The sequence below is a fragment of the Bombyx mori genome, chromosome 15, assembly GCF_030269925.1.
Source record: "Bombyx mori chromosome 15, ASM3026992v2".
Taxonomy (NCBI): domain Eukaryota; kingdom Metazoa; phylum Arthropoda; class Insecta; order Lepidoptera; family Bombycidae; genus Bombyx; species Bombyx mori.
Window position 1 is genome coordinate 6,043,119 of NC_085121.1, and position 24,693 is coordinate 6,067,811.

General features: G+C 36.0%; 2 protein-coding genes across 2 annotated transcripts in view; one reads left to right on the forward strand and one right to left on the reverse strand.

Moving 5' to 3' along the window:
* The window catches only part of FNSI (flavone synthase I), a 34,621-nt gene extending 12,147 nt beyond the window's left edge, over positions 1-22,474 (reverse strand). The window contains 1 exon segment of the mRNA NM_001170998.1: positions 22,405-22,474. Within this exon segment, the coding sequence (NP_001164469.1) occupies positions 22,405-22,474 (70 nt within the window).
* The window catches only part of LOC119629658 (uncharacterized), a 378,532-nt gene that overhangs the window by 325,586 nt on the left and 28,253 nt on the right, over positions 1-24,693 (forward strand). The window lies entirely within an intron of this gene.

A 24,693-nucleotide genomic window follows, 5' to 3' on the forward strand; every position in this document is an offset into this window, starting at 1 on the left:
GGCAATTTCGAGTGGAAATCTGTCTATTAGTTCACCTTTTTTAATGTTGTTATTAGTGTTAATGGTCTTATTAGCTAGGTCTAAATAGAGATGCAATATACGTTTCAGCAAGACGCAGCAGATAAAACAGAGATATTTGACAGAAGTAAAATATGCGCTTTAGCCAAAAGGTGTTTTTGCAAACGGTGGGTTGCAGACAGTAGGGCATCAGCCTCGACGAATCATCATTGTAAAGAACCGAAGTAATGTATGTTTTATTTGTTACAATTGCAAGGAAAATGTTTATTTATCTTGAAGCAGAGTATGAGGAAAACCGAAACTGAACAAAACATTTGCACGGGTTTTTACAATGTTTTTTGTTCGAAATCGCCAATGAGGTCGCGATATTTTTTCATCATAAACTTTGATAATCGTAATCTTTCATTTCCACTATTGAGGTTTAGGGGCCACAAACTAAACAAATGCTATCTTTGAAACTTTCCGATATTCATAACAAACGGTTGTTAACATTTTTACTTATCGGTGGGCATTATCGAAATAGGTTCGAAAACATAAACTATTCGATCAATCGAGTTTTGAAACAAATGTTAGAAAATTATTAATTTCTTATGCCACGTTGATTTTTCTTCATTTATGATATGATTTATTTATGTTTCCGAAAACACTTGTTGAATTTTCAGTTATATGTCTAGGGATTCCCCTTAAATCGACAATTGGGTTCACAGTTGTTTCAATATGCCAACCGGCTTCATGTAATGCCATAGACAATTGGTTTGGTATTGTGAATTATTTTTTATTATTGGACTAGCTTTTGCCCGCGACTTCGTCCGCGTGGAATATGTAGTTACTTTGGCATAACGCTAAACTTTACCCACCTCTTCATTTACGTAGAAAGTGAAAATATTTTTGAATAATAGAACGTTAAGGGTTTATTTAATGTACCAAAATCAATATTTTTAACCGACTTCAAAAGAGGAAGGTATCAATTCGACCACAATTTTTTTATCTATGTATGTTCACTGATTTCTCGGGAATGCTTGAACCGATTTTGATAATTCTTTTTCTTTTTTTTGTTCGAAAGGGTGACTTCCCGAATGGTCCTGTAATCATCAAGATCAGATGATGGGATCCTGGAGAAATCCAGAAAAATCTATAATTTTCAAAGGCTATCTTGAAGTGATTTGGGTGTTTCTTGTTATTCTTCTTATTCTGTGCCGCCGAGTACCGGTCGACCGGCGCCTTGTACATCAGTATTACGCGCTTGATCATTATTTTGCTGCGATGTTATTTTAAAACTGCGATATCTTCTCATAGTCATTAAAATACTCATAGCGACATACTCATTAAAATCAAGTGAGGGGAAACTTATTTAAAATCAAATACTTGTAATCAATAACGTATTTATTTGGATAGGGCTTAATATCATCTTCATAAAAACACCTTCACAAATAATGCTTTATTTTAAAACAAAGCATAAAAAACGCTATAGTGAGCCAACCTATAGACATAATATGCTGTCGCGGACTTTAACCGTTTCCGCAGCGCACGCAGCGGAAGCTCTCAAAAGGAAAAAAAAACGATTTGGAAACATTCTTTATTGGTGCTCCGCTTGTATTGGTGTGATGTTATGTAACATTCCTCAATAAATGAGCTATCTGACACTGAAAGAATTTCTCAAATTGAACCAGTAGTTCCTGAGACTAGCGCATTCAATCAAACAAACAAACAAACAAACAAAAAACTTCAGCTTTATAATATTAGTATAGATGAACAGTCTCATGGCTCTCACTTTGTAAAAAAGTTACCGGGGTCTGCTGATATTATCACAACGTGAATACTGCCATTTCATTTGAAACTTGAGATCGAAGTCTCAGTTCCATTGTATAACGGCTTTCCACCCTTCATACTGGAACGTATGACTGATTCAGAGCCGAAGTATTCACGATGGTGGAAACAGTCCATGTGAATAAGCCCTACCGCCAGTACTAATTTTTTTTCCCTACCTATGCTGATAAGCCTTGAGAGGCTATTTCAGCTTCGCCCTAACGTGTGTAGGTGAGCTCACGGGGCTCAAACCGGAGTGTTGCTAACACTGACCCTAGCAAGAGCAGTGCTTCGCAGAATCTACCACCGGATCGGAAACGCGACCCACTGAGAAGATCCGGCGAAAAACTCAGTGGGCTGTGTCTGTGGGTTAATTCGCTCGTCGAGCCCTTCGTCGCAAGCGACGGGTTCGACGAAGACGGTGACCGGTGCTTGTGGTGCCAAAAGCACCGTTAATGGATCGGGAGGATCCGTAATGACATGCTTTGGGCGACGTCGAACAGTACTACTACTGATGATATAGCTGTATTAGGTATTCTAGTGTTAGGAATATTACTGAGTACCACTAATAAATTTTGCTGAAGTTTGTCCATAATTTTAGTATTGTGTATGTAGACTGTGCGTCTGTACTAAGTAAAACCTGAGTCTGATCACTTTAATTGTAAAAAATCGTCGCTAAATCGTGAGAAACGTGATATAGCTGTGTGTAGCTTAGCTTTTCGTATTGCAATTCTCGTAAATGTACCTATACATGTAACTAGTCAGGTCATAAGTATTGTCACACAGTAAAAACTTTTCTTTTAGAATGCTGGCCACAAAAAAGTTTATTGAATTCGAATTTCGAATTGTTCATGAAAATAATAATGTATACTTTTAGAATTTTACTCATTTTTAAATATGGAGTGGACGCTTAAAGAAGACCGTGTTGCAGTTATTGCGTTATTAAATTTTTTAACATATTGAAAATTTTGAAAATAACCAAAAGATTCGTTTATCGTACTATCAAACGATACAATGAAGACTCTAGTGTAGATGACAGCTCAAGAAGTGGTCGCCCTCGGTCTGTTAGGACTCCAGCAGTGATAAAAGCTGTGAAGGCGCGAATTCAAAGAAATCCCAAACGTAAGCAGAAACTGTTGACCCTTCAGATGGGGTTAAGCAGAACCACGGTGAAAAGGGTGTTAAATGAAAACTTAGGGCTTCGGGCATATCGAAGAAAAACAGGACATCGTTTGAATGCTCGTCTAATGGACCTGAGACTGAAGAGATGCCGCGCTTTGTTGAAGCGGTACGCGGGAAAAAAATATCGGGAAATTCTTTTTTCGGATGAAAAAATTTTTACCGTAGAAGAGAGCTACAACAAACAAAATGATAAGGTGTACGCACACAGTAGTGAAGAAGCTAGCAACCGTATTCCGCGTGTCCAACGAGGTCATTTTCCATCCTCGCTCATGGTATGGTTGGGAGTTTCTTATTAGGGCTTAACAGAGGTACATTTTTGTGAGAAAGGTGTAAAAACGAATGCAGTTGTGTATCAAAATACAGTCCTGACGAACCTTGTGGAACCTGTTTCTCATACCATGTTCAATAACAGGCACTGGGTATTCCAACAAGATTCGGCGCCAGCTCATAGAGCAAAGAGCACACAAGACTGGCTGGCGGCGCGTGAAATCGACTTCATCCGGCACGAAGACTGGCCCTCCTCCAGTCCAGATTTGAATCCGTTAGATTACAAGATATGGCAACACTTGGAGGAAAAGGCGTGCTCAAAGCCTCATCCCAATTTGGAGTCACTCAAGACATCCTTGATTAAGGCAGCCGCCGATATTGACATGGACCACGTTCGTGCTGCGATAGACGACTGGCCGCGCAGATGCCTGTATTCAAAATCACGGAGGTCATTTTGAATAAACTTTAGTGTCATAAGAATCTATGTTTTGTTAAGTTCATTTTGGTATATGAATGGTTACATAATGAATAAACTTGATTCAATTATTTTACATTAAACATGTGACAGAATTTATGACCTGACTAGGTATATGCGAAGAATATTATATTATGTTCGCTGATACAATGTACTAACAGGAGAAGAGTAGAAAACTAGGTAGAACTATATCGTACTACTACTACTGCTACGGACAGATGATGAGGAAGTAATAAAAGTAGTAGTAGCTCGTGGCAGCCGGGGTCACAAAACCGTATCTGCTAAATAGTATATGTTTTGTATATAAATGAAGTCAGTTTTGATATTTACACAGTTTTGTAATCGCAAAACGCCTAACAGGAAATAACTATCTCAATGTCTTATCAGATAAGCGCTTTAATTAATTATTTGTTCATTGTTTCTCTTTCTTTATTTTGAAATTATTGTTCCAATACTATAAAGTTATACAAAGAGTTCGTATTTAAATTCGGACTAGTGGAAGCGAGTTCTTCTTTCAAACACAAAAAGGTTTTATTTTCATAATCTATGTACCTACATATATTCGCAATAAGCTCGTAATCGTTCGTAAAGCGTCGTACATACAAGATGGAGTCACATTACAATTTACTCGTAGCTAAGAATTCTGAGAAGTTATTATGTTTGCTTTTTTTAACACATCTATGTACGTGTATTATCCACTTAATTCAAAGTCATCAAGTCAAGCTGATCAATCAAACAATTTGTATAAGCACATACAGATTATGATAATCATTTTCGATACAACGAGGCCCTAAACAAAGCCATTACCGTTTTCAATTGCGATAATATACAACGTACATGCACCTAGAAATGTTTACATTGATCTGACGAATGCTTGCAGCAACAGTGGCAGTTTAAGCACATGCACGTGTACAATCAGAACGTGATCAATATACCTAACAGAGAACAAAAGGTTTCTATTAATGAAAGTCGTCCTTTTTACGCCGTACTGTGGAAATATATTTTGTTTCAATATTATGCGAATAATATTTTATTATTATTAATATATCGGAGAGATATCACGCATAGTGTTCTGGTTACAAACTGTGCTTCCCTGTAATATAGAAACCACAAATTGAAATACAAGGATCTATAGTATGTATCCAAGTTCCGCGGTCGTCGTCGTCGCTGGACATGCTGTGGAAGAGCAACCCGGTTGGTGGTGTATCGCAGGGCGTATGTCTCGTAGGGTTGACCGCGAGAACTCCCCTATCCCTACCCCTACGGTTCTAACCGCATCGGATCGGATATCAGGTGAGACAGTGCAAGGAGAGTCATTTATTGGGTAGAGACCTAAAATATCTTTGTACCCACAGTCTGCTCCCAACATCTACAAACCCTTAAAACCCTCATACCCCACGCGCCCCCTAGTCGCGAAAACTTGCATGAGGTTCGACCCCCGCAATGAAAGCCAAAATAATTGTTTAATTTCAAATGTATTAAGGTATATCCTATTACTCACCACCTAACCTCTGATAATTCTGCACCAGAATTGCAAAAACCGTACCCGTATTATTTCATTTATCGTCTACGATAATTTCAAGATAAGCTTCCATATATACAAGTTCGAACCACAATATTGAGATCGTCAGCCTACCGAGCAATAAGATTTACTCTATAAAAAATTATCTCTTTGTTGTCGATGAAATCTAGAAGATAGGCGCAATGTATAAATTGGGATAGTACAGCTGAATAGTTTAACACGTCTTACTGGTGGGAGGACCTGTTATGAGTCCGCGCGGGTAGGTACCACAGCCCTACCTATTTCTGCCGTGAAGCAGTAATGCGTTTCGTTTTGAAGGGTGGGGCAGCCGTTGTAACTATGCTGAGACCTTACAACTTATATCTCAAGGTGGGTGGCGCCTTTACGTTGTAGATGTCTATGGGCTCTAGTAACCACTTAACACCAGGTGGGCTGTGAGCTCGTCCAACCATCTAAGCAATAAAAAAATAATAAAAAAAAACACGCACTCCGAGATTCTTTAACATACCTACGCTTATCTACCTATGTAATGCGTACACGACCGATAATTTATTTCTTTAATCATGTTTTTGTTAGTAATCTTACCTACGTCAATCATCTCACTGTACACATAAAAATAGGTAGGTAACCAGTAAAAAAAAACTAAGGCTTTCGGACGTGCTCTTCGAAGCATTACATAATTTAATTTTATCAAAATGCTACAAAAACTCAAGTTATTGTGTATATTTATACGCAAAGGCTTGTTAAATTTTGAAGCATTGTAACTAAGAATAGTAGAATTTTGACGTTAATCCAGTCACTTGTGATGGTCACGGTTTTGTATGGACCCGCCTGCGTGCTCTTGACGTACCTGTATACGTGAATTTCTTTAGGCAAAGCTTTTTAGACTTAAGAATCCTCGGCGTTGTCTAAATGGCCTTAAGCGACAACAGTCAGTAGATATGGGGATGCCACCTCAGCCACCTCTAACATCCTACTTCCTGTCATCAGCATATAGTAGTAGTATATGTAGGTGCTACAGTAAACATAAATACTAGTCTTCTCAGCTTATTTTCCTACTTAAATTTAGTGGTGGTGGAATGGGTTTCCAACTTGCATTTTTCGTAAAATCGTTCCGGCTATTTTAGACCTTGTCTTTAGACGGGCGAGCACAATCACGATTAATCTAAGATGGTCTAATGTCGCTGGTATAGATACAAATTTACGAATAATTGTACACGTGTAAGCAACGTGGTCCATATATTAACGCTAGCGAAATCGATCATCCCCAGTCACTGGATTAATTTAAATAAGCTATCACTGATTTTTCTATTGGTATTACTGATTTTTCCACAAAGGTTAGTGTATTTTTTAACAAAGGACATGTTAACTGCTGTTAGTAAAAAGTGAACCATATAGAAGTTGCGAGTCCTTTTCTACGTGTAGGTTATCCCTGTTATGCAGGTTTTATTTTAATTTTCTGTAAGGTTTTCTGAAACATCAAGTATTTATCTGGTTGTGGGGCGTTTTATAAGTCTACATGGGTTGTAAGGATGATGAGGCGGACACTTATGGGCTAAAAGACAGATGTACTTAAGTATTTACCGATATGCTTCTGTTATTTGAGTATGTGATTCAATAAACAAGACCACAGATAAGTGGTTGACGTCTTTCCACTAAAAAAGATTACAGCATTACGTGATTGCGGAAATGGGGAATTTTGCAAAATACTTTATTAATAAACCTACTAGAGATGGTTCGCGGTTTTAATTATATTAAATTTGGCATAAAAAGATATATTTAATGGAAGCACTTGATAAGTGAGCTCCCTAATAACTGCTCCATTAACCATAACATACTGTGATGGGAAAACTTTACTGTGTAAATTGTACTGTGGCCCTCTTTAGGTGCGGTTTTGTAATAGTACATAGTCGGTAAATATTAAAAATAAGTAGAAGAAGATAGATAAAATATGTACAACATAGTACTATGTACATTCGCTTTAAATATTGTTACACAAACTTCACTGAAATTACATGTAAATTGTTTATGAAATGTGTTACGTTACAAATATAAATTTCGACACGTTGTCATGCTGCATGTACATGCATTAGAACATGTGATAACATGTATTATTTATTGAATTTTTACTTCTACTGAAAAAGTAATATGTTGACAACTAAATAAATAAATTGATTTTATTTTGGACCAAATAAATTTTACTTCGTCGAAGACGTCGGAGGTGTACCTACTCGTATTAAGCGATGCTAATAGATCTCGAGTCTGAAGGTGGATGGCGGCACTCACATTGAGATGGGCTGATGTCTATCGGCTGCTTTAAGCGAGTTTCGCTGTGAGCTCGATAAACCATCTGATAAAATAGTATTCTGAAATATGTTACTAAAACATTTGTAAAATTTATTAGTATGACCTTAGTTTACGTTTTGATACGTATGGGTTAGCGATTTAGCGTTAAAAATGTACAATTTTTGCAACGTAATTTTTATTGTATTATGTATGTGTTACATTATCACAATTCCGTTCACTGTGGTTTTATCGGTTCCGAATCTGCATTATCGCTTTATCGAATTATCGATAAGTGATTAGATGTCCACAAGCATGAAATTTTAGTGAATTGTTTTAGCACGTGACAAAACGAATGGATATCTATATATTAATACGTGAAGCAAAAACTTTGTATCCCTTTTTATGAAAATTACGCGGACGGAGGAGTATGAAATTTTCCACACTAATAGAGAATATAGAGAAGAAGTGCATAATGCTAATATTTTTTTTAAATAATGCATAAAAGATACATTAAATCAATAAAGAAAACATTACACACACTACATACCATGTATTTGACGCACACACGCATGCATACTATTTATTGTCAAACTTTTGTTCTTGATGTCTGTTGTCAAATTGAGATTATAATAATATATTGTTTGTCTTTGTTAATATTTTTTATAGTGTAGTCTTGGCGAAATTTGTGATTATAGAAGTATAAAATACAATCATAATAGTGTACAAACTTACAATTCCAATTATTTATAGTCGATTCGACTACTGCGGGACCTCTAGTAAAGTAAATTAGATCAATATGAAGTAGCATTCGGAATAATTTTACACAAAAATAAATTTATTATTTCGATCCGGTATTTTTGTCGGCATTTAGAAAAAAAGCTGTTTGGTTTTTTACTTTTATGTTTAAAATTTTTCTTTATTAAATATAGTTTCTTTTTAGAAAGAAAGCAAACCATTAATAATTATAATATTTGTACAATGTTTTTTTATAATTATCAAATGGCTGTATCTGTCCTTGGAAATTCCTAGTATTTTAGGAATTTCCCATGCCATGATAAAACCGCAGGAGGGTTGAAGTATCCTGTTCGGTCGGAATGGCTATGTAGCTAGTAGATGTCAGTTCTAATGTTAGCACGTTAGCAGGGTCTTTGACATTTCATCGACATCTCCATTTGCACGGATCGCTAATATTAGCATGGTTAGATAGTGAACTACCTAGTCAATTGTTATAAATAAAATCGTTTCCAGGCTGAAATTCGATTTTAATTTTGATTATTTGTGTAGTCAGTAATCAATCAAGTGTTGATTTAGGCCTAAAATAGTAATAACTACTTTTTCTGTTTCCGTGGTTGATTATCCCGCACGGTTAGGTACCATCTCGCTCATTTCTGTAGCGAAGTAGTCGTGGGTTCTGATTTTCCGGTTCGGACAGACGTTATACAATATTATTGAGACGCCAACTACCTGTTTCATACTAGATGGCGGTATTCACGTTGTGATGTCTATGGGCCCCAGTAATCTCTTTATACGAGATGGGCCCTGAGCTCGTATAAAAATACCATAAAAAGGTATACTCCGTAAATTTTAGTTAATAAAAAAAAATGGGCTCGTCCTCCCATTTTAGCGATAAAAAACAATCATTGGTCCAATGTCTTGAAATATATAAAAAAATAATTAAGACACAGATTTGAATTTAAAAAAAAACACCGCATACAGCCATTAATAATTTACTGCGTAATATTGGAATTGAACTGGCACGGAAACTATCATTATTGATTGAAGGCAAACATAATGAGCCCATAGAGGCACTTGTATGGGCTCAGAAAAAAAATCAAATAAGTGGCACGATACGTGCTCGTGTTTCGGAATTTTGAGTTCATTTGTTGAATTAACACGTAATGGATGTCTTTTAATTAGAATTGTTATTCTCGTACCCACCACACCTTTCTTAATGTTGTACACAATCACACAAACGGTTTTTTGTTATATAAACTGTACATAATACTAGCCAAGGTAAAATGGCAAGGATAGAAAGTGAAATCTATTTACAAGTGCCATTCACCGATAGTTTCGGAACGCGTCTAGTTTATATTTATACCTATGAATACTTTTTGCACATTGTACCTACAGTAGACGATATTTTTAAGGAAAATTTTATAGTGACTGCCATTGAATAAGTCGAAAATAGAATGCTTAGTGTTTCAATTTATTTAATGAAGACTAAGTTATATTGGAATGAGTTAATGTTTACATATCATACAATGTAACGAGTCTCGATGCATTTTTGCTTTCATAACTCATACAATAACACACTAATTGGAATACTCCTTTATTGTTTTTTACAGATCGAAAAGGGGCTAACCAGTAATATTCAAATTATTTATTAATTAATTTTTAAACATAGATAATATCTTTATATTTAGTGAATTAAAGCGATATTACAAGTAGATATAGTTATATAAAATTTAGATAATCACGCCAGCTCTGATTAATCATTAATCACAAGCATTCATTCATTTATATCAAAATGAAATTAAAAATAGGTTAAGAAATAAGAAAGTCGTAGGCGTTGTAACTTCATACTAGATAGAGAGAGACATTTTTGATGGTGACGTCAACATTCACCACAGTCGCCATCTAAGTTCCATACCAGATCTCGCATGAGAAAGGGAGAAGAAAATCGTCAAAAACCTTGTTCGACGAAGCCGATTTAAATTGTTTCTGCAATACATGTTTAGTTATAATTGATACTAGACAGCTTCGAGCAGAGTTCAAAACATGCTTAGGTATTAATTGGCCTGCCTGATTTTGGCACAGTCCGTCAAGCGGTTTCTCTAACGGAGAAGCCTGTCTAGCTTCATTTAGTTACAGTTCGCAGTGCAACTGAGTGCAAGCGTTCGGACAAGAATTACGCAGTGTGTTCTTTTAACTTACTTTATATGTAGTTTCACAGTATAACCTATGGGATATGTTTTAGGGTTCCGAACTTCAAAAGGAATAAACAGAGCATTTTTACGATAATTTTTTTCCCTACTATATTGTCTTGAATAACTTGTGTAAATTACGCTTATACCAGACCAGATAAAATACAGACTGCAGTAGTTTACTTAATTCTATGCTGAATTCTTCGTAATTCCACGGTTAGTTACCCACTACAAAGTACCCGTTCTTACTAGTTTTTTCCTGACTTGTTTCTCCGTCGTCCTCTTACCCACTGTCTTCATCAGTTTCCAGCTTTTTTTTCCACATGAAAATATCGCCGGATCCCCACCCGTGCGGCAGGTGGAGTATATGGGAGTTGAACATCACTAAAAATTCTTGCCGGTCACAGCCAGCGCCCTACCCCAGACCGGGCCGGAGCCCAGTCGGGCCTATTGATACGGCGGGACAGGGTTGACGCAGAGCATATTATATCCATCCCGCCGTCCCACAGACGCCGGACCGGCGGCCGCCGGCGACACGACTACCGGTTCCCTCGGTCAGCGGTCCGAAAGCCCGCCTTGGTGGCGCCGCGCGACATTTTCCCCCGGAGCAGACGGGGTAACACGGTCTACCATCACCCGGCTTCCTACTGCGGACGATCAGTTTCCAGCTTACCCTAACCTGCATTATCGCCATTACAATCATTGCTACATGGCAATCGGAAAACTCATACACTTGTATCTATAAGCCTGCCTGTACGACCGTTCAAACGTTTTTCCTAGGGAATTCGTATCAACTTGAAATGAATCTGAATCTAACCAATAGTCCTTCAATTCGTCCCAATCGGGTTATTAAATATATGTGGTTCGTCGAGATGTACATGGTCTGAGAATCAGCTAAATGTCGGCAGCGTGGAACCGGTCATAATGACGAAATTACGAAGAGGTCTATACCCAAAAGTTAACCCCCGCAAGCTGATGATAATGATAAGACATGGCCATTAATGCATTACACTTCGCAATCCACAATAATTTTACCCATCAAAACGAGCAGGGTAGCTATCACAGGGCAAGGATTTACTAAAAAACAATTTAATTTGAATGATTGCCGCTTATCATTTTACAATTGGAGGCCAATTTAATACATTTACAATATCTCACGAGGAATCGATCACGAGTGCACGTGAATTTCTTTAAGCTGAGCATAAATCAATTTGAAACAATATGCACAGATTGCAATGAAGCAGCACTCGACATACATTTCTGATTGATTGTAGTGATTGATCGGGTGTAATATTCGTTCTTCGAAGGATCTTTGTGCTCTAATATTTAGGTATACTGGTGGTAAGTATGAAGTCGTCAAGGCCTAAAGGGTAAGACATATTTTGCATTCGTATCTAGCGATGCAACGGTGTTCGCATCCCGCAGGTGGGTACCAATTTGTCTAATGAAATACGTATTTGACAAATGTTCACGATTGACTTCCACGGTGAAGGAATAACATCGTGTAATAAAAATCAAACACACAAAATTCTAATTTGCGTAATTACTGGTGGTAAGGCCTCTTGTGAGTCCGCGCGGGTAGGTACCACCACCCGTTATTTTTGCCGTGAGGTAGTATTGCGTTTCGGTTTGAAGGGTGGGGCAGCCGTTGTAACTATACTGAGATCTTAGAACTTATATCTCAAGGTGGGTGGCGCATTTACGTTGTAGATGTCTATGGGCTCCAGTAACCAAATAACACCAGGTGCGCTGTGAGCTCGTCCACCCATCTAAGCAACAAAAAAGACCTTCTTATGAGTTCGCACGGGTAGGTACCACTACCACCTTGCCTATTTCTGCCGTGAAACAGTAGGTAATGCCGGCAGTGGGGCAGCCGTGGTACTGTAAATACGTAGATTTTAGAACTCATGCCTTGAGGTGGATGCCAGCATTAACTTTTTAGATGTTCCGGTAACTCCTTAACACCAAATGGGCCGTGAGCTCGTCCGCTCAGCTAAGCAATAAAAAGAAAAAGTTACACTACTTTTAAAGTACAGCAGCAAATGACGTATCGTTGCGTGTTTAGTTCAATCACTAGATGATGACCGAGCTTTGCTCGGCATATTTTTTTTTATAACGCCATCATGTTGTGTCTTTAAAGCAGTAAAAATAGTATTAATATTCGCCAATAGATGTCGGGAAGAGTCATAAAGTTGATTATCGATAAAGTTGATAATTGAAAACACGAATAAAACAACATTTTCTGAAAATAAATCGTAGCTAGATCGTTTTATCATCCCCGAAATCCCCTGTATACTAAATTTTATGAAAATCGTTGGGAGCCGTTTCCGAGATTCAGATTATATATATATTTATATACAAGAATTGCTCGTTTAAAAGTATAAGATACACGGTGACTACAAGTAAGAGTAATATTATAGCTTATATTGGAAATTAGCCCCGCAAGCTTTATGTGACTCGGCCGAGCGCAGCTTTATTATGCGAAGTCATTTGAGGGCAAAATTAAGGACAAGCTATATATTCACTAATGCATGATTTATATGAAATTACGCCATTACTACTCTATGACCACTTTTTAGAGGGTTTCTGGTTACTTATTCTTGTGAAATATAGTGGTTAGATAGAACACTTACATAATCTGTACTTTAATTAGTTTTCTTTTTTTAATTACAAATCGGAGTTCACTATGGACGTCCACGTCGAACAAGTTCATTGAACTCGCGCATCGTTTGATTTTTAAAAGTATAATTTAATAGTCTATACTGCAATATATGTGTAGGACAAAAATCTATTGAATCTAAATCTTTATTGTGGTTTGCATTTTTTACTATAGACGAGAGTGACCAGTTTCTATTAATTGAGTTTCAGGAGCGCCTGCCTTCTGATACAATCTAGATTTTTTTCAAGATCTCCAAAGAAAATATAAAGATATTTGTTTATTTGCATGTCGCAGATAACGACTTTAGTAATATTATGACATTATTCTGATTATTATTTTAAATGATAAAATGTTGTTTTGATAAATATCACAAAAAGTATTAAATGACGGTACGTGGACAGCGTCGTCTCAACCCATAGACACAGCCCACTGAGTTTCTCGGCGGATCTTCTCAGTGGGTCGCGTTTCCGATCCGGTGGTAGATTCTGCGAAGCACTGCTCTTGCTAGGGCCAGTGTTAGCAACACTCCCTGTTTGAGCCCCGTGAGCTCACCTACACGTCAAGGAGAAGCTGAAATAACCTCACAAGGCTATCAGCATAGGTAGAAAAAAAAAGAGTCGTTTTAGTTTCAGTTAGTCAGTCGGTCAGTTAAAACGAGACTGTCGGCTTAGAGTTTCAATAATTAGATACTACTCAAAAGGTTTTATTTTTATTGACTTTTACTACAATTATTCCAATAAACTCAGTTCAACCGATTACGAATGAGACGGTACTGCCGCTCAGCCATCCCTGGCGCCGTCATGTATATGTATGCAAAAGAAACAAAAAATACTTTTTTGATACTGGTGACATCTACTGTGTACCATAAGGTACCATAATTTTTTATCAATTTTATTTAACGCATAAACAACGTTGTTATCATCCAAATAGTTCAACTGAGTAGTACTCGTATTTATAATGAAGTCCAAGCTTCTAATCGACCATAAAATGGATGTTGATACGATTTTCATCATCGTTGTTATTTTCTTTCGTGGAAAGTTGTGCTTAAGTGTCTTGCTTAAAAGTCTGTGTTTTCTTAACACAAAGAAAATTATAGGAATCTTTTAGTTTGGCAAAGTCTAGGAGCTTTAGCACAATGCCCTGTTGCACCCGCGCGAAATCAAGGTGGTTTGCTAGTCAAATATAAATTGTGTTTCTATTGTAAATAAATGGTGCAAATTGAAGCGATGACGTCATATTACGAACAAAGCAAATCATTTTAGTCTTGTTCATGATTCGGATTGACAAATATGTACATGCAAATAGTGTCAGCAATTCAGGTGTACACAGATGGTGTCGGAACACAATGGCGGTCGCGACGCGCGCGTCATTTCGATCACAGGAGGCAAACCTTGTAAACAATGGCTGATAAAATTGCAAAAGAAAATCTCTTTTCACATTCAATTACTTATACACTTTCGTTTATGAAGATTTATTTTCATCTATGTGTAAGCTAATGAAGAGTGGTCGCAAGAACGGACCTGATAAATAATAGAGAACCTTTGATTTATTCTATTGGAAATAAATTCTCATTTGTGTTATAAAATATCGGTGTATAATGCTATAAATTTATTGATTAATGCTATAATATATGTGGTTCATATGTGGAGTGCGAGTAAAAAGTCCGAGTAAAATGGCTGCTGCAGATAATCTATAAAAGTTTCAGTTTACGCAATACCCTAATTAATTTTCCACAAAAATCTCCATTCCATTTTATTACCCACATCAAATTTTCAGAATACGGTAGACCTGATAAAATACTTTATTTAATCATTTATCAGTAATTTTCTGGAATGTATGATTGCAACTTTGATTGCGATTTAATTAAGTGATTTAATATTATGTCACATAATCCATTTACTTTGCGATGTGACACGCGTTCGTTTTCAGAGACAAAACTAGAATTGTTTTATTATTAATTTTCGGAGGCTAGCTAAATAGCTATGATAAAACGTATCTAACTGATTAGACAGGATCCTGTTGCCAATGCAGATTGGACCTTGCGTATACAGGTACATACGCTCAGTATAAACGCATATGAAATGACACAATTAAGTTAATCTAATATATAAAATTCTCGTGTCACAGTTTTCGTTGCCATACTCCTCCGAAACGGCTTGACCGATTTTGATAAAAAAATTTGTGCTTATCCGGTATCTATGAGAATCGGCTAACATCTATTTTTCATCCCCCTAAATGTTAGGGGTAGTCCACCCCTAATTTTTTTTATTTATTTTTTAGACAAAATTTTTAATTTCTATTTTTTTATGATACAGCATATAAAAATACATACAACCCTAAATTTTCACCCCTCTACGATCAACCCTTATTTTTTATTTGCTAATCAAAAATTTTAAATTTTTTTGCTAGAATTTTGTTTTTATTTTGTCATGACGTAGAATAAAAAAAATCATATTACTCTGAAATTTTCACCCCTCTATGATCAACCCCTATTTTTTATTTGTTAATTATAAACTTTAATTTTTTTGCCAAGATTTTCATTTTTATTTTTATTTCGTCATGAATTAAAATAAAAAATCTGATGTTACTCTCAATTTTTCATCCCTCTATGATCAACCGCTATTTTTTATTTGTTAATTATAAACTTTAACTTTTTTGGCAAGTTTTTTATTTTATTTTGTTATGACTTAAAATAAAAAAAATCATATTACTCTCAATTTTCACTCTTATAATTTCTTTATTAATATTTCTTTTTCTATGCACAGATCTGCAATAAGGTTGCAAGATAGCAATAAAATTTTATAATTGTAGTACGATAAATTCTTATTCAGAGTTTATAATTTCAAGTTCCTTTAATTATGATTTTTTTTAAATTGAATTTGATCTCCCGCCCTCGCCGGTCGACTACTGATCAACTATCAATTGATCAGCTATCCCCGCCAGGTGTCACCACTCATCCAGCAAACATCACGTAGTAGGGATGAGGACGAAGCCGGTCTCCTGTCTTACTTACTCACTATACATCATAGATTATACACTTAATATATAATTTGAGAGCTATACAATACTATACATTTTTCAGCCATGTTTTTTTGGTTTTATTTGTGTATCAATAGTATGTTCAGTAGGTCTGAGAATCGGCTACTATCTATTTTTCATACCCCTAAGTGAAAAGGGTTGTCCACCCCAAACATTTATTTTTTATTTTAATTTTTTGGATATTTTTTTTTGTTTATGAGGTATTATGTGGTTAAATGAGGTTTCTACAGTAGAATTTCCCTAGAAATCTTATTTAAGGCAACACAACGTTTGCCGGGTCAGCTAGTTGTCTTATAAAAATATATAAGGTTTTTCATTTCTGATGTTACCTAACTCATGTTTCTAAATGCCTAAAAACTGTAAGTCTTGTTCCGCTCATGATTTGCGTAATTTATGCTTAAAATATTTTAAGGCAACTTTTTTACTGGTGGTAGGACCTCTTGTGAGTCCACGCGGGTAGGTACCATCGCCCTGCCTATTTTTGCCGTGAAGCAGTAATGTGTTTCGGTTTGAAGGGTAGGGCAGCCGTTGTAACTATACTGAGATCTCAGAACTTACATCTCAAGGTGGGTGGCGCATTCACGTTGTAGATGTCTATAGGCTCCAGTAACAACTTAACACCAGGCGGGCTGTGAATTCGTCCACCCATCTAAGCAATAAAAAAAAAGTAATTTCTATGTTCGACTGTATTTTTTGTACTGTACTTTATGTTCATCTCTTGTCCTTGTCATTTGTCGACCGCTGTAAATTATTATTTATTTTATCCCATCAATCATTTTATAAACAGTAGGTAAATTTAAGATATCTGGTGATTTTATATTTGTTTATATTTTTATATTTTATCAGTAAATTTTTTTCTTACTGAACCTTCTTTATCTCATGGTTTCGATTTCGGTAAATTGATTGCTATGATAAAGCTGCCAAATTTTTCTTTAAAATTTGATGTTGCCATTTTATAGGCATCGTATACGTTTAAATATTTATATACACTGCTGTAGTATTTCTATTTACTATTATGGTTACACACAAGCAGGTCACAGGTGAACGAACGGACGATATTCGCAAATTTCTACACCGTCGTCGCGAACAACCGGACTCTTGTTACGAGGATTTAGGTCGAAAATAGAAATATGCAAATAACGAACTAATCCAACGCCATGTAGGGAAAGCTATATATTATACACTGATAGTTTTTCAAGTGACAAGATTAAATTGACGCCATGATGCCGACGCAACGTCAGCTGCTACGTAGTCCTATCTATAATGTTTGAATCATAATCATAAAAATAAAATAAAGTTTACTTGAATTTAATTTCATGAACTATATTGAAAATTATTAATAACTGTGTTTAAACATCAGTGTGGGTTTCATTCGTTAGTTGTTATACATCATTAAAATTCGACAGATTGCAATGACTCATACATTCTTTTTTATTTCGAAATTTAATTAACTGCCGCATTGTAATTAACGCACAGATACAGTTAATAGCGTTAAATTATGTTTCGTGTTATAAAACGACTGACGTGGATCACGCTCGTCAGCCATTAATCCAAGTTGAGATTGGTTTACACAATGTTCATAGTAATTGTTAATTGGGGAGACGTGTCTATTATTTATAGACGTAGACGTAATCAGGAAGAAGTACGGAGGTTTCTTTTGACATAAATAACTACTCGTAATAGTATGTAGGTAACTAATAAGGTGTCAACTATGGCAAACGAATCCATAGTCCACTGTTTTTTTTTTTGTTCGAGGCACGAATTCCACTTTGATAATAACTATTGCGATAGTAAGAGAAGAGACGAAATGAAAATGAGGTTGTTAAGAGAGTGTTAACTATGAATGTGGAAGGATTTAGAGGAAGAGGTAGACCTAAGAAGAAATGGAAGAAATGATATGATAGAAGAGTATGGAAGGAGAAAACATGTTGCGCCGACCCCAGGTGACTAGGCGAAGGGCAGGATAATGATGATATTGCGATAGTAAGAGAATCATGGAATTCATCACTTCAAACAATTACTTACTTGACTTGCCATTTGAATGGACTACAACACAATAGATTCACTCTGACTTAGAAGGGTTCTTCGTAATAGGTCCGATGTAATGAGTTATGGCTTCCAATTTATTGACTACGATTCAGCTTGCCGCGATGAATGGTCGTGATAAATATTCAAACTACGATCAAAATAATTAATGTGTGGTCCGTAAATCAAAAGTTGAGAAAAAATTTCGTTTTCGTCTTGAATTTTTAATCTATGCTACATTAAAGCCATTACTTTTTTTCTAGAAATAAATGTTTGTTGACCGATCCAAAATCCTTCAAGAAGTTCACATATTAGACAAATTTCATTTCATTATTATAAATTGAACTTCCAATATCCAAGATAACAGATTAACAGATGCTGCAGTGCTGGACGACTGCACAGCTGGAAAATCACTGAAGTGCACTGGTAAAGACTCAGATTATTGTATCAAGTTTTGTTTATCTCATGTACAAGTGTATATATAGACCGGAATAGTAATAATTTTGTAGACTATCATATTAATTCATTTGAAGCTATGGTGCCGGTAGCAGCAGTTACATGACGCGACTGTATCCTTAACAATTTCAGAAGAGCCTGCCTTTTTCTTTTCTTACCTATGCTGATAGTCTTGAGAGGCTATATCAGCTTCGCCCTAATGTGTAGGTGAGCTCACGGGGCTCAAACCGGAGTGTTGCTAACACTGGCCCTAACAAGAGCAGTGCTTCGCAGAATATACCACCGGATCGGAAACGCGACCCACTGAGAAGATCCGGCGAGAAACTCAGTGGGCTGTGTCTATGAGTTAATTTACTCGTCGAGCCCTACGCCGCAAGCGACGGGTTCGACGAGGACAGTGACCGGAAGCCTGCCTGCTTGCTATGTCACCCTTTATGGCCAATTGTGTAAAGGAGCCATGTGATCGTGAAGTGAATTCGTCTATTCTAACAATGTTGGGATGTAATTACACGCTTGTTTAAAGGTAATATAATGTAAATTTGCGTTCACTTACAAGCAGACTTCAATTAAATTTTCCAACTATAAAGATGGTGTCAGCTTCGTTCGTTGAATAATGTACCTATGATATATTTTATTTTTTACTTTGGGTTTACTAAGTTTTTTTAATACCATTCTTAGTATCAAACTTTTAATGAGATGTGAACTCTCGGCGGTGTACACGTTATTCATAAAACAAATCTTTTAAATGATATTACTAGTTTTTATACGCGGTTTCCGTCGCGTTAATCTAGAAAATAAAATCTGCTTCACGGGGATTTCAACTTTTCATTCAGATCCCTATGCTATGTCTTTGTCTGTACCCTTGTCTACGTGGATACAAAATTTCCTTACGATCAATTGAGTAGCTAGAAAGCTTGTCAAATTATAACATAGAAAAAAAAAACAATTCACATTCCCAATTATTACATTAGTATGAATGTACATAGAGAAATGGTTTCCTCATCTCCAGTGCATTGGAAACTATCCTTAATCAAAGAGAACGATATAACATATAATCTGTGACTACAGTACATAATACGAATAAAATTGAATTCAATTTTAATCCCCGTAACCTACATAATTGAGTTTTCGAAAAAAATAATGACAACGAGAACGCGCAACTGGGTCAGTATTCAGTGTTCAGCATCAGGACGAACTGTGACAAATTAATTATCACTAAGCTGTACCGTGGAAACGTTACGGTATTTTAGATATTATTATTGCTTAACGGATTTCTTATTACATTGTTAATAACAAAACAGTGAACTGATTTTGTATTTATGATTTTGTCTAAAACTGGCTGACAATATAAAATATATAAAGTAGTGTAAATTATTTCTAGTTGAATTATCAATTAAATATTAGAAAAGCAAAAATAGAGAAAGAAGTTTTTGATTATTTCTATTTGATATTCGTCGTTGGCAATATACGGTAATAAGAATATTATCTTATCTGTGAGTTGGGACAATACGTAGTGACCTTCACGTTACACCGAATACCCGAGACGATTTTTATTCTAACGGCTTGTTTAATTTAAAACAAAGGAGCGGTTTATGAAAAGAACAAAGCAGTGTGTTTCCTACGAAACCGTTAAAACTCTGAATGATAATAATTAGTGATTCATCGAATAATATTTTAATATAATATTATAAAGAGGAAAGATTTGTTTGTTTGTTTGTTTCGAATAGGCTCCGAAACTACTGGATCGATTTGAAAAATTATTTTTCCATTAGAAGCCGACATTGTCCCTGATGAACATAGGCTACTTTTTTTAAATTTTTTTTTATTTTATTTTTTTGGTTTCATGTGTGTTTTAATGTTTCCGAAGCGAAGCGAGGGCGGGTCGCTAGTATTTTAATAAAACTAGAAATACGAACACTGATAAACAAAGCCTTCAATACGCGTTTTAGGGGTGACATTCGAACAATAAAAAATGTGTAAGATTACGTTTTAGTGAGTACAAGTACATAATACACCGGATAGCAACGCCAAATGGTTGATGTGAGAATGATTCTCATAAATTGTATCTACATACTTCAATAAATATGTTGGGAATCATGAATCATAACTTAAATAAACCACAAAAACTGGCAAACGCGTTCCGATCAAAGCTTGCTTCATGTTATGAAAGTATTCAGCTATTACGTATAAATACTTGGTAGTTTGTTAGTATTCGTTCGTTTCGTCTAATAATAAAATTATTTTATGAACATCTCCAAATTCGAACAGGGCGTACTAAGTTTTATCTATATCATGAGTATTGTTTTTTCGTTTTGCGTAAAGGCAAATAGATTTTTCCTCATTAAACTATAATTTAAGGTAGAGTGTATTACAGATTGACTGCGGAATTTGAATGACCGACTGAAATTTTCCAGAATTGAAAATTACTTTACTTTAGAATCCATTTTTTGCAATCATACTGTGATACTTCATCTTTTTTCCGTCTACCTACTCTCTGGTTGTCCAAAGGGCTATTCCAGCTACGTTGTGAGTCTTTGTTTTTTTTATGATTCGAGGATTACTGGTGGCCCTTGCCTTTCACCAGGACAAGAGGTTGTGAGTCTTCGTCCTATCTGGCTTAAGGGTAACGCAGAGGGATTTTTTATAGAAATCAGGACATGTCTAAATTTTCAATTTATTGTGTAAGTATTAGTAGTTCACGCATAATTCAATTGAATAACTACCGAATGTGTATCGCTTGTGTGACTACGAAATATTTATGAAATATTGTTTTTCGCACGTAATGTGTTATTTAAATAAAATCTAAAGGTATTTTCACTAAAGTTCATTGCAATTTTATAGACTTAGAATGTCGTGTGTAGTGTCGTGTATATGTTTCTCTTTTAGTAGGTACGGAAAATTTAGTACTGGGAAAAGTAGTAGCAATGCAAGTAGAACCGGGACTTGATTGGGACTGCTGTTAGCTGTTACGAAGGGCGTTTGGCCATTGCCCCCACATTGCAGACTTTTGTGATCGCTCGCCCCGTTTTAGAAGTTGTATAGTTAATTCTCTAACAAATATGTGCGTGTATATATACTTTAACTAAGATAGAAATATGTACAATCTATGATACAAATATGTATCTTAGTTAAATTAAGGAGGATCCAAAAAATTGGCTTGAATAATTAATGTAGGTTATAGTTATTATTTTCAGGATTGCGACACGTGTAAAATAACTAAACAAAACGAATGACCGACTAGCGGATGACTGGTATGTTTGATTCACTACGACACACGAATGCTGGCTTATTTAGGATCCCACTTACTCATCAGTCCATTGAATTCCGCTCTTTGTGTGTATGTATAGATAATTTGATATTGTTTTTGTATGGACTTTCAATCCCAGCGTCAAAAAAACTTGTTTTTTCAACAAACCACCCGTATCCCCGTGTAGGATTTTCGAAGAATGGGATATAGATATTATTTACTAATCACAAATGTATCGACACATAGCAGCTGTCGGTCTCGCTACACGGAACAGGCCAAGGGGCTGTCTACAATAAGGATCCAGGTAGCTGCCTTCGCGTTTTTACTTGAGATGTTTCGTCTTTGTTTGACCTTAATAATTCAAAGAATAGTATTTTGTTGGTTGCTGCGTCTACCTCTATTTTAATATCACAAGAAATGTAGGTAGTGAACGTTTAAAAATATAATTAAGATTTTGAAGATTGGAGAAAAAGGTTAGTATTTTTAAATAAAACATACCTATGTGCGCTAGGTCTATGATGGGAATCTCGCAGCGGGAGAGCAGAGTTTCCTCCTGCTTGGCCGCCATTGTAGTCACCGGCTGAATTAGCTCTGACAGCTGGTTGTACCGCACTCCTCAAACACCACTCCGACTTGTTATCACTCGTTTTCCACAGTAATTAGCAATTAGCGATCGTGGCTCCGAAAGATAAAAAAAAGGTTGGAAAACAGTTGGAAACAGATAAGCACTAAAAAAACTGAACGGAACACGAAAACATTAAAGTTTATTAAAGTTGTGAATGGTCTTTTGATTACCCCTGGTATAGAATCGTTCAGAACTCATTTGCATAACCTTGTAGTTCCTGCTCGAGGCGCTCTCCGATCTGACGTAGCAGCAATAAGCTATACTGACTTGACACATTAAAAATTGGTTTTCTTAGGACTTGCAGCAAGTAACCGTGGGTAAATGTTATTCCCGCGTGTACGAACCGACGGCGTCGCGCGCCCCCCGTACCTCACAGCTGGCGCGTTTCGAATGTCTCTCGTGAATAAACTGGCTCACCGTGCACGATGAGCGTTACCCTGACGTTCGATGTCAGCTCTCACTTGTATATCATCGCGAGACTTTCGCAACCGAATGCCGTGTCGAAACAGCTCTCTGCCTTGAACACGTTGTCGTGAGGTGAAAGCGTACTGAGTAACAAGCGCGCGGACCGATCGGCGTTCAGAGGGAAACTGGCGGGGCGTTCGCGGTCGGTGCCAGCTTAGCTTAGGTTCTACCTACTGATTGGAGTGACTCAGGCCGACCCTCGCCCGTTGCTCACTTCGTGAAACATAAAACAGCATTTCAAATTCACGTTATGGACAAGTCATTGTATTGTCCAAGTCGTTGTGGTCCTGAATCTAATCATTGCAATATTATTTTACAGAATTCCGCTTGATTAAAATACTTATTAAGTCTCGACATTAGTAAATACTTGAACCACGATGAAGAAAACAAAAATCATTAAAAGAAAATCTTCTTAAAATGAGAGACAACAAAACATGAACTAAGCAACGTTAGGTATAAGTATAGTAGGTAATTAGGTATTTATTCAGTATATTAAATAAAGTTATGAATATAAGTGATGCTTTTTCTGATATTATTAAAAGACTACTTAGTTTTAGTAGTATAGTTTTTAAATATTGAAATATTTTTCGTCGAAGGGCTAGGCGAGAAAATTAATCCTCAGACACAACCCACTGAGTTTCTCGCCGGATCTTCTCAGTGAAGCGCGTTTCCGATCCGGTATTAGATTCTGCGGAACACTGCTCTTGCTAGGCCTTTCCAGTTTCACCAGGACAGGTGGGCGAGGAAGGACTCAGCCAGACCTCCCGAGGTTACCAGCATAGATAGAAAATATAAAATTGAAATAGAAAACAATAAGAAATAATAATAAAAAACACCGCCCGTTTATCATGAACGACGATCCTTGAATTCATTTTACTTAATGTTAATCACCTTTAATATAAATCAAAAAACCGTTTCAAATCTCAAGAACATACATTAATTTTGTTTATCTACATATATTACAGCATCCTAACAAAAACATTAGAATGTGCAGCGCCATATGTGCTTTATTATTACTATTTTTGAATTAGGGAGCGCCGAATTTACATAAAAAGTTTTTATTTGTTATTGCTTGGTTTAATTATGATATTTTAACATTTTTTACTACATGGATTTTTTCACACTTCTTTACTTTGTCATAATTCAATAGGAGATAAGCGTATTAAAATTTAAATTACGAATTGGATATTCAAAAATGGTTTTAAAGTTTTTTCCTACCCGCTGCTATCAGACGGTAATTCCATTTAAAAAAAAAGGAATAAATATTTCAGTGCAAAATTTTAAGCTTTTGTTTGATTTTACGAACGCTATTTGTAGACTTAAAAATTCGGGTAGGTAGCCGCATTCTCAAATGTATTTTTACTAGCATAGATGCCAGATCAGACGTCATCGGTGCCACCTACTAGGATTGGTTTTAAAACATTCGTTTGTGTCACTAAATCAATTCAATCATATCAATTAAATCCTTCCTTCTCTTTTTATCGAATTCTTCACTATTTAGTAAGTATTTAGTGGTTTGTTAGATACTTACAGCATACTACATGCATTTACTCATGTATTGTGTATGCTATCTCATCCACCAACTAGCAGAGTAATAGTTTGGTATATAACTAGAAAAGTACATTTATAGTTACTAGTTACCCATCCGATAAGGATTAGTCAACATCACAAATATACTTAGGTATTCAAATGAAAGA